This window comes from Toxorhynchites rutilus, chromosome 1, assembly GCF_029784135.1.
Source record: "Toxorhynchites rutilus septentrionalis strain SRP chromosome 1, ASM2978413v1, whole genome shotgun sequence".
In the NCBI taxonomy this organism is placed as follows: Eukaryota; Metazoa; Arthropoda; class Insecta; order Diptera; family Culicidae; genus Toxorhynchites; species Toxorhynchites rutilus.
This window is the reverse complement of record NC_073744.1, coordinates 99283339-99294751: the sequence shown is the minus strand read 5'-3', so window position 1 is coordinate 99294751 and position 11413 is coordinate 99283339. Positions and strand designations below refer to the sequence as shown.

General features: G+C 38.4%; 1 protein-coding gene across 1 annotated transcript; it reads right to left on the bottom strand.

Annotated features, from left to right (window-relative positions):
- Nucleotides 1-772: 772 nt before the first annotated feature.
- On the bottom strand, nt 773-11086 carry LOC129762961 (uncharacterized). The gene is made up of 2 exons (XM_055761601.1): nt 10615-11086; nt 773-2581 (listed from the first exon to the last, which is right to left on the bottom strand). Exons 1-2 carry the CDS (start codon nt 10644-10646, stop codon nt 1003-1005), a joined length of 1611 nt encoding a protein of 536 aa, XP_055617576.1. The 5' UTR covers nt 10647-11086; the 3' UTR covers nt 773-1002.
- Between the last annotated feature and the right edge of the window lie 327 nt (nt 11087-11413).

Below are 11413 nucleotides of genomic sequence, written 5' to 3'. Positions count from 1 at the left end.
TATGAGATCTCCCGGATGAGCTCCCCACCACATGCCGCAAATCGAGCGGAGAAAGTTGACTCTTTTTTGACATTTTTGCTTCAAATACGTAATGTGGGTATTCCAAGTGCATTTTGAATCAAACCAGACACCAAGGTACTTGAAGGTCAATGATTGGGTAATGTTTCTCCCCAAAAGCTTAAGTTGCAATTGGGCTGGGGACCGCTTTCGAGTAAACACTACCAGTTCTGTTTTCTGCGGCGAGAATTCTATCCCTAAGTTCCCTGCCCAAGAAGACAAGTTATCTAGGGAATTTTGCAATGGTCTTTGCAAGTTTTCGGCATGGGGACCTCTGACGGAAACCACACCATCATCTGCAAGTTGTCTTAGCGTGCATTGTTCTGCCAAACAACTGTCAATATCTTTCACATAAAAATTATAAAGAAGGGGGCTGAGACATGAGCCTTGGGGTAGACCCATATAACTATTTCTGGAAGTTGTCAGCTGTCCAAGGGTGAAGTTCATTTGCTTTTCTGACAACAAATTGTACAAGAAGTTATTCAAAATTCCAGGAAGTCCACATCTGTTCAGATTGTCTGACAGAATTTCTATGGAAACTGAATCAAAAGCTCCCTTAATATCCAAGAATACTGAAGCCAGTTGCTCCTTGTGCGAGTTAAACATCTATACAGTTCGGGTCACAAAATAACTCTGATTCTTTATTTCTTGTCTGAGTTTAAAAAGGTACAGTTCGTTTTCAAATGTAGATTATTTATGCTAAACAAAGTGGCCTATTGTCCTGGATCGGTCTGAGAATGAAAAACAACACATGTTTGTAAACACATGCTGCCCAAATTCAGTAATGCTAACATCAGCATGTGGTGCGTCGCGTCGCTGGCTCGGTGGTGGTTGGTGACTCGGTGCATGTTGGTGGTCCGGGTTGTTGATGTTTTCAACATGTGGTACGTCATGCCGCTGGTGTAAGAATGTAGGTGATCGGGATCGTTGCTAACTCGTCCCCCTTTAGTGATTCGGTTCCATCTGAATCACGTCTCTGATTGACAAAGTCCTGAACGTGGGTCGGATGTTGTCCAATGGTAGTTGTACTGCTTCCGGTTTCATTGATGTATTCTGGTCTTGAGATGAGTTGTTGGGATGAGAGTTGTTAAGATTGACTTGTATTGTTCTGTTTCTGTAGATGAGAAAACATAAAAAAGGTAGGGAACCGATTATGAATGGCGAAATGGCCATTCCTCCGAAGATACTCCAATGTGGAAAATGCAGACTGGTGTTGTTTAGACGAAGCAATTCCAATTCCTTTCGAGTTTCTAACTGAAGCTTGTGAAGATGTTCCACACTAATGTTCAAGATTTCTTGTTGCATTTTGATTTCGACTCCATCCAAATGAAGTTGAACTGGATTACCTGGTAAGGTTTGTACTCTCGATGTGTATAAAACGTTGTTGACGTATAGTTGACAGTTGCTGAAGAATATAACAAATGATCCTGAAAGATTCCTTTGAGTTATTCCGCAGTTAGATGATAAAGTGAAATTTTTCATCGTGTTTATAAGTATATGTCGCTCGTCAAGGTAAAGGACTTCTTCTTCGATTGGGTTTGATGTGTAATTGCAAGTCGCAGGTTCTCCTTTTAACAATTTCGGTATACAACTTGTATTATCCAGCTGAATTTCGTATGTAGCGAATATGGTTGGTTCGATTGAACCTATTCGGTAAATTTCATCATCGTGGGTTAGATAAAGCTGATGGAGTGTATGTACTTTCTTATTGTTGTGTATGATGGGGTATAGACGTATCTTGTTGAAAATCCTTGGGTCTAGCTTTGGCATCTTGATGATAAGGGCAATCTCTAAGTTATTCGATGCTACCGACGTCGTCGCATAATTTGTTGCCTCCACAGCAGTGTGAACTGTAATATTTTCCCTAGCTAAGTCTGTAATTAAAATGTCAATTTTTCTTTGGCTTAAAATTTGTTCATTAACTAATCCTAATTTAGCTAGCATTATAGTATTAATAATTTGATTTAGTTTTTCAGACAAGAAATTCAAGTGAAATAAGAGTTTAGTACAGTACATTTCTATTGATCTAACGTTAAATAACTGTATTGCTTTTTTTGTTTGAAATATAGCCTCTTTTAGTTGTAAATTAACTTCGCGATTTATTTTTACTTGTTCATTATTATTAATGATGAGATTATTTATGGATGAATTTATAATTTTCAAATCGTTGGCGTCTGGGCTACCAGCTAAGAATTTCCAAATCGTACCTAAACTATCCCAGCGCTTATGTCTTCTAATTGGGTCTATGCTTTTTAAAGCGAAATCTATTTCGTAAAATTTTTCAACTATTAAATCCGTGAACTGGTTTTTGCTAAAGTTATCAAATTGATCTCTGAGGCCTTTGATTTGTGTTCTAATGATGGTGAGATTAAAATGGTGTATATAATATTTGTAGTCCAGTCTGAGTCGTCCTTCTCCTTGGTGAAATATCAGGATAGGTTGTCGTCCTAAGTTCTGTAGATGAATTTTCACGTCATGTTTTGTTTCCAGCACTACGGGTCGAATAATGAATAGTAGCAGGAGTCTGAAAAGTAGATGAAGAGGATAAAATTTAGGTATTCCTGATTTTGATATCATTTTTGTGAATACGTCGTCCGTCGTTAGTTTCAACTGTACTTTTATTAACCTTTGAAATATTGATTTTCTTGTATCGGTTGCTGTGTTTGACTCTTCGTCGAGTCCTTTCAAAAGCGTCTATATCATTGTCAATTAATATGTTCTTTTTATTTTTGTTGTGAAAGGACAAATCCTTTGCTTGTTTTGTAGTAAGGTTTTTAAAGGTTCTCTCGACTATTGTCTGAGATCTGCTAGATGGGAGTATTACTTCATATGGGGTGAATTTTGTACTAGAGTGGACTGTCGAATTGTATTTGTGAACAGACATGTAAACAAGGTCAATTACTGTTTTTTCGGGGTTTTCCATTTTTTGTATTCGATAAATTTCCAAAAATGTGGAATGTAATCTCTCGACGATTCCATTCATCTCGCTGCGACCGGTTGCTGTGATGTACGGTTCAATATTGTATGTATTATAAAAGTTAATGAGTTCTCCTGTCATGAATGACTTTTCATTATCCATGACCAAGATTTTTGGTGGTTGATATTTTAGAAGAATATCTTTTATAGCTGGAGTTAAATCGATGGCAGCTCTTGATTCGATTAATTTAATTTGCGCAAATTTTGAAAATTTATCGATGTATGTCAGAAAATAAAGATTCTCTAGGAAAAAGATATCGATATGAGCAATTTGGAAAGGACCGGTGGGAATAGGGGTTTTTTGGAGGGGAAAATCAATCGGTTTCCTATCGTATTTGCATTCATGACATATACGACAGGATGCGATGAATTCCTTTAATTTTTGTTGAATTCTCGGGAAGTAGAATTTCCTGAGAATCTGTTGCTTGTTTTCCTCTGCTCCTCTGTGGGCTCGAAGATGTTCGTTTTTGATAACATCCCATTGCTGATTTTCCTCTACTACATCCTGTAAAAGGTTTTGTGTGAAACGGATTTTTAACGCTCTACTACTTCCAAATTTCTCCTTAAAGACTTCTTGAATCTTTCCCATGATATTTTCTGGCGTTAATAATCCGTTGACCTTTGTATGATCGAAATGAGTTTTTAAAATCTGAAATAGAGAAGAATCGTTAATCTCGTTTACTTGTATAGTTATTCTTGTGAAGCCTGGAAATGGTTTTTCCGTAATTATTTTGTCTGGTCCTCGTTTGATGACCACCTGGTGTTTGAACACATTAAGTGGTGCTTCTGTGGATATTATGCAAAAATCGTCACTAGTATCAGTAGAATGTTGTGTTCCTGTCATGGAGCATACGATTCTGCTAAGTGCATCCGCCACAACATTTGATTTTCCCGGTTTATATACAATCTTATAGTCATGTTCTTCTAAATATGCCTTCCATCGTTTTAGTTTGGCATTTGTGTTTTTAGGGGATAAGGCGAACGTAAGTGGTTGGTGATCGGTTAGAATTTGTAGTTTTGCTCCGTATAGGTAATTTCGAAAGGTTTGCAATGACCAGAAAATGGCAAGCATTTCCTTTTCCGGCACTGAATAACCTTCTTCAGTTTTTGAAAGTGTTCTGGAAGCAAAATGGATGGGTTTGTCTTTTCCTAGTTCTCCCTGAGACAGAACTGCACCGATTGCGAAATCAGAAGCATCTGTTGTCAAAATAAAAGGTTTATTGTAGTCGGGGTAAATGAGTATATCGGATGACGAAAGTAAGCTTTTCATTCTCAGAAAACATTGTTTTCCTACGTCGTTGAGTGAAAGTTTTCTGTTTGATTTGGGATTTCTCTCCCCCCTTAAGAGATTTGTTAATGGTTTTGCAATTTTTGCAAAATCTTTGACAAATCTACGATAATAACCCATCATTCCTAAAAATCCTCGCAGTTCTTTAATATTTTTGGGCTCTGGGTATTTGTTAATCGCCTCAATTTTCTTCTGGTTTGGTTTTATGCCATCAGCACAAATAATATAACCAAGGAATTCAATTTCGTTGTGTAAAAATTCTGATTTATCCAACTGAATTTTTAGGTTAGCATCGTCCAGTGCTTTTAGAATTGTTGAAAGATTTTGTAAAGCTTCTTCTGAAGTTTTTCCGAATATGATTACATCATCAATATAGACGTAACATATTTTTCCAATAAATACTCTTAAAACATCGTCAATCGCTCGCTGGAATATAGCAGGAGCGTTCTTAAGACCGAACGGCATACGTGTGAACTCGTATTTACCGCTGTTGATCGAAAAAGCAGTTTTTTCAATATCACATTCTTTCATTTTTATCTGGTGAAAACCAGATGCTAAATCGAGGGTGGTGAAAAAATGTTGACCTCGTAATTGATCAATTACATAATTAATTTCTGGCATCGGGTACCTGTCTGAAACAGTTTTTTCGTTTAATTTACGGTAATCCACTACCATGCGAAATTTCTTTTTGCCTGAAGCATCAGTTTTTTTCGGTACGATCCACACTGGTGAAGTCCAGGCAGAACGTGAAGGTCGTATGATTCCGTTTTGAAGCAGTTCGCTTATTTGTTTATTTACCTCCTCAGCATATGTTGCTGGATATGGGTACACTTTTTGATGAACGGGAATATTATCGGTCGTATTTATGGCACACTCTACTACGGTGCTGCAAGTTAATTTTGAGTCGGGTGTGTGAAATGCTTTTTCATGTTTGTTCAGCACTTCAAGTAACTGTTTTTTACACTCGTTGAAAGATGAGACGTCCTAAATGTATGTTGTGGGTCATCGTTTGAGTTGTTTCCCTTTTCTTGAGGTAGGTCGGATTTGAATGTGTGGTGTGAATGGTTTTCGTTGTGTGTCATTCCTTGGGATAAATTATTGGATGCGTTTTGTCTTGGGCAATAATGTTCAAGTGGGATATTTAAAAATTCGTTTCTCTTTGAGAGGTAAAACATGCCGCTAGTGAGGTCTATTATTGCATTGAGTGCATTTAGGATTCCAGTTCCAATAATGCCTTTAAAGAAGGGATGGAAATTGTGTAATAAAAACTGAGCTTGATGATTTATTTTGGGACTGAAAAAATTCAAATCGATAGCTGAGGTTGCATTAAATTTCCCGTTGGCGCTAGCGATTTGGTCCGCTGAGAAGTTGTATGGTTTATTATTTTTGCAAGTCCATGCAAGTTTTGGGTTTATAAGATTGATATTTGCTCCCGTGTCGATTAAAAATGGGAAGTTTCCAATTGTTGTTTTCAGATTTATATATGGCAGAGTTGGCTTTACCAACTCATATTCCACTCTAAAAAATTAGCCTGGTTTGAACTAGATTCATTTGAGGTGGATGGCTGCTCGTTAGTTCCTAAATTCTCTTCTTCGGTTGGTAAAGAACAATTATCTATTTGTTCATATGGTGTCTCTTGGTAAGAATAATGTATGTCGTCTTGTTCGTCGTGCTGATCGTAATAGTCATTATGAACTTCATAGTTTTGGGGTTCAGAACTGAACACTACAGGGTTTGCTGACCTCCTAACATTCTGAGCTTGTTGTATGTTTAAAATTGGCCGATTACCATAATTCACCCTTCGAGATCTAATACTCTGATCGACCTCCATGGGTTCTGGGTTAGGAAATGGTCTCAGATTATTAGTTTGCTGTTGTTGGTGTATTGGGTTATAATTGTGACTGTTTTGGTAGCTTCTTTGTTGAAAAGTTGGCCGTGGTGGTGGTCTATAGAAAATTGTTTGAGGTGTTGAATAGTTTCTGGGAGGTGGGAAGGGAGTTTGATATCGATTTGTTTGCGTAAATGTTGGAGCTGTGTGCGGTTTCCTTATCGGCGGTCTGGGTGGAGGGTTAGGTGTATTAAAATCCCTAGGTTTTGGAATTGGATGGTTGCTATGTTCGTTCCTGAATGGTGCTGAACGTAAATCCATATTGTGATATTCTAAGCAAAATTGATAAGCTTTGCTTAGGGTTTGCACATTGGCGGATTTGAGCAATATGTTCAAGGGTTTTTCTAATCCTCTAATAAATGAGTCTAGTGCTTTTTTCCTAAAATAGTCAATATGCGGCGCTGCATTTTTTTGCATAGTCTCATCCACTTGAATCTGAACAATTATGGATGAAAGAAGTTCGTTGACTCTGCTGAAATAAGAGCTTAGACTTTCATTATGCGTTTTTTTCACAGTGGTCAATTCGAAGTCCAATGTTTGAATATCTCTTTGGTCACGGTAATAAAGAAGTAAAGTGTTCTTTATTCCCTGCCAATCGTATAGAATATTGTTGGCGTTCAGCACATCTAATGCTTCGCCTACAATTTTTCGACGTATGCTGCGTATCAAAATTCCATACTCGACCGATGTTCTGGGAAGATCTCTATACAGATCAAATATTCCTTCAACATCTGCAATCCAACTTATCAATTCCGTTGGTTTACCGTCGAATTTCCCTAAGTCTTTCACAAAATCGGAAAGTTTACCGACTGTGGAAAAATTGTCAAGTGCGTATCTCTGAGCTGGTGTGGTTTCCTGCTCAGGAACATATTCATTCTGTTCGGCTGGCTGAGCCATGATGTTTCAACCGTAAAACAAGAAAACTAAAATTTCTTATAAAAAGACGGGTGGGTAATGTCGGGGACATAACCGAAGTGACGTAAGACTATACAAAGGGGACAGCTTTTGCTAAATATATATTTCGAATATATTTTTTTATTTTCTTCTCCTACGTGAATACCTACCTATCTACCTGAAAAAAATGGATTAGTTTACTGTTTACTCTTCATGAACATGTTGGGGGTTCTGAAAAGAACCTTTGGTGTTGTGTTTTCGCGTTTTTTTACAAACTTGATTCTTGTTTTTTTTCTGAATCCTTTGTACTTATCAAATGTTTAACGCCGGGCATCTTTCGGCGTATGCACATATCGTACAATCAAAATGATGGCTGTGATAGGGAATGCGTAGGTGGTTATCAGCTCATTCACTATCATATATTTCACTATTGAGCACATTACCGTACCTTAAACTGTGGTTTCGGAGACGAATGAATTGTAAGATTTGTAGTCTCCGCAAACAAAGTAAATAAAAATGAAAAAGAACTGAGGTTTTGGAGACGAACTCTACGATCTGTCGAGAAATAAACGAGCTAGAAGCGTTCTGAAAAACCAACAGTAAATACAGGGACGGATGACCTTCGGATTAAAGTCCTTTAAAATAAGAACAGAGCAGCAGGAAATACATAGCTCATCATATTGCTCCTTAGTTATTTTTCTATACAATGCAGATGTAACGTCAGTCAATTTTCAACATCAGTTATCGACCAAATAAAGCAGTTCTTGCTACCGAGAAAATTCGTTAATGCCACCCTGCATACAATGTGTTGTAATTTGAAACCACTTTTAATTCGGAAACCAAGCATGGGTTTGTGAAAACTGAATGATCAATTTAAAAGACCCCAACCACCAATAAGTTCAAGAACAAGCATAAACAAAATAAATCAGTTTATATTATATGTCATATTATGTCACTTTAGAATGCATTGGTATTGTGAATAACTTTTAATAACTCTTCTTTGAATGGTTTAATGGCCCTGAAAAGCGCGGTGTTTTACGGTGGCTGCTTTTGCCACCAAAGCAGTCTGTATAAACAAACTTTTTCCTTCATCTACCTGCTGCCGTTTTGCGATTGCGTTTGCCACTCGCTGAAACTAGTTGTTGCCTCCGAACCGAATGTGCTCTGTTCTGTAGGCGGGTTTTCTTATTGTCGTGAGCAGCTTTGCAAGCCAACTCGAGCACTCCGGCGGCCAAAATTCTATAATCACTATCAGGTATACTGGTGCTCCGGCACCAATCCGTTGATGCGATGTGATGTGAAATGATACCATACAACCACACTGATTTAAGGGTTGAAAGAGAATGACATATTTTTCAGTGGATCCGCGCGTTTCGTACTTTAGCGGTACACGCTCACAGGATAGAGACAAATCGGCAGACTCAGCCAAAGGGGCGAGTCCAACGAGACGAACGAATGAACGTTAAAAGGCAGCGATGGCAAAAAAATACATTCATTACGATTTGTTCGCTCGTTGGATTCACATGCAGGCTAAAAAGGGTCCTTTTCAGGATCACAAAATTATATTCAATCTGAAGAGTTTAATGTTTTGTTATCACTCGATATCCCCATCTTGTTCGGCTAAACCTTCCTGTTTAGCGATTGCGTTTGCCACTCGCCACAGCTTTCAAAGTTGGAAAATTTCTTCCCATCCAGCTTGTGACATATTGTACAGTAAATTACATTCAATGCGACGTGCCGAAGCACCACTCAGTGTTGCATTGGAGGCGATTTTAACCTGTAATTGAACATTTGCGATGACAGTGGTACAGTGTCGACTTCCAATGTGGGGTCATAATTTGGACCCCGAACTCTATGTTTACAAAAATGTTCAACTAAATATGTCGCATTACAGGTCCGTCCAATTAGCTAAATGTCGAACTAATTGTAAATTACTGTACTTTCAATCTGGAAACAATTTAAGAATTGGTGAAAATTGAATAATCAGGAAAGTCCCCAACTATCAATAAGCTCAGAACAACTGCCAAATTCACATACTCATCAGATCCTGGCAAACAAATTATGAAAAAATCAATTTGTGTTTTATTATTATTTTGGATATTATTCAAGAAAGCATTGAACTGTATTTCGTAAACTCTTTTTTGAAAGGTTTAATAGCCCTGATAAGCGCCTTGTTTTATGGAATGGTTCCAATTTAGAAAACTTTGTACTCGTGGTTTTGAAAAAAACCATTTCGAACGCCCTCGATGCTGCCTTGTTCTGGATTTGCCACCAAAGCAGATTCTAAAATGAACAACCTTTTTTCTTCTGCTACCAGCTGCCGTTTTGCGATTGCGTTTGCCACTCGCCACTCGCTGCAAATGCCAGTTGTCTTGATGTCCTCCGAATGTGTTCTGATCCGAATGCAGTTTTTTTAATCGTCGCGAGCAGCTTTACCAGCTAACTCGATCAGTTCGGCGGCCGAAACTAAACACGGTTCGAGCGGGATTTTGCCTTCCCCTTCACTTTTCCTCCTTTGCCATGTCCAGACATGGCTGCTTGGGTTGGTTTGTTGATGTGTTGTGATGCGAACTGATGTAGTGTACGGTTTGAATGAGAATGATCGTTACGGAAGGAAGGTGGTCTTGTATTATAGAGACTTTAAACTTTTTCAGTTCATTCGTCTCTAGCCTTGAGAAAGGCCCTTTGAAAACTCTACTCTATTTACTCCAGCGCTACCACCTTGAGAAAGGCACTCGATCCCTCGCCGTCCAGCTCGTCCAGCAACGATGTTGTCCAGTCGGTGTCCACACAAAGAATGTGATCGTTACGGCAGCGGAGCAGGGATTTTTAAGGTGACTGGCTGGCTCGAGAATTACGCATGTGTGAGACTGCGACCATTGTTTCCTTCATTTTTTTTCTTTTTCCTTTCCAATCGTGCTTCATTCTATTTCGCTGCTGCTCTGGTTGCCCGTTTTGGTCAGTACGATTTGAGGAGCACAAAATGGACCAATCAAAAATGGGCACATAGTGCATTTGGACAATGCTTGATATTTCATAATTATTCAATTATTTATCTCAAGAAAAATGAAATGTTATTCGTTATGATAGATGCGTAGATATATTTCCTATCAATTGATGCAAAAACCTTTGCGATCTATTGAGAAATGCTCGAGTTATAAGCGTTCCAAATCTTGCATTTTTTCCAACTTGTTCAGTGCCTAGACTTTCATTTCACCCCCTATATCTTCCGGTTAGACGTAGTCCTACGTCAAAACATCAAAACTTCCACAATGTTAGAATCAACAATGGAAGGAAACGGCACTTTATTTCACTAAAGATTTTCACTAAATTATTCTACAAATGCCAGTGTGTGGACTTTTTGGGTTTTCAAAATCTTTTATGATTTTATTTTATTTTTTATTTATTTTTTTTTTTAAATTACTTTATTATTTGTTATTTTTTAAATTTTATTTATTCACTTTTGTTCACTTATTCACTTTGAAAGAAAGAGAAAAAAAATTTCACTTACATATAGGACCGTGTCCTTGATTCGGCCGGCATTGATGAATCCGGACTTTTTTGGCGGCGTCCACTATCGGGGGAGAAGCGGCAGATAGTCCGGGATGATCCTGTTTGCTCCGCTGCTGTTGCTGCTTCTGCTACTAAGGGCCCTCCTATCGATCGGGTGAAATCCACAGTGTCCGTCTCCTCGCTTGGTGATCTTCTTGGTTCCGTGGCTCCTTCCACCACAGTTACAATGCACTAAGCACTTTTTTAGAATTTTTGAAACACAAATCACTTATACTATTCCCGATGTGGAATCTCGCCGGAGCCTCCAGTTAAACATCTATACAGTTCGGGTCACAAAATAACTCTGATTCTTTATTTCTTGTCTGAGTTTAAAAAGGTACAGTTCGTTTTCAAATGTAGATTATTTATGCTAAACAAAGTGGCCTATTGTCCTGGATCGGTCTGAGAATGAAAAACAACACATGTTTGTAAACACATGCTGCCCAAATTCAGTAATGCTAACATCAGCATGTGGTGCGTCGCGTCGCTGGCTCGGTGGTGGTTGGTGCTCGGTGCATGTTGGTGGTCCGGGTTGTTGATGTTTTCAACATGTGGTACGTCATGCCGCTGGTGTAAGAATGTAGGTGATCGGGATCGTTGCTAACTTGCGCAAAGGCCAGTTGAATATCTGTAGAAAGCAACGCTAGACAATCGTTTGTTCCTTTGCTCTTGCGAAACCCAAATTGTGTAGTTGTTAGCAAATTATTTGTCTCGATCCATTGATCGAGTCTTCGAAGGATCATTTTCTCCAGCAATTT

Coding starts and splice junctions, on each gene's coding strand:
- LOC129762961 (XM_055761601.1), bottom strand. CDS start 10,646: ATGCCGGCCGAATCAAGGACACGGTCCTATAT. Junction 2,582..10,614: donor TCAAGGACACGGTCCTATAT/GTAAGTGAAATT, acceptor TCTACTTTTCAG/ACTCCTGCTACTATTCATTA.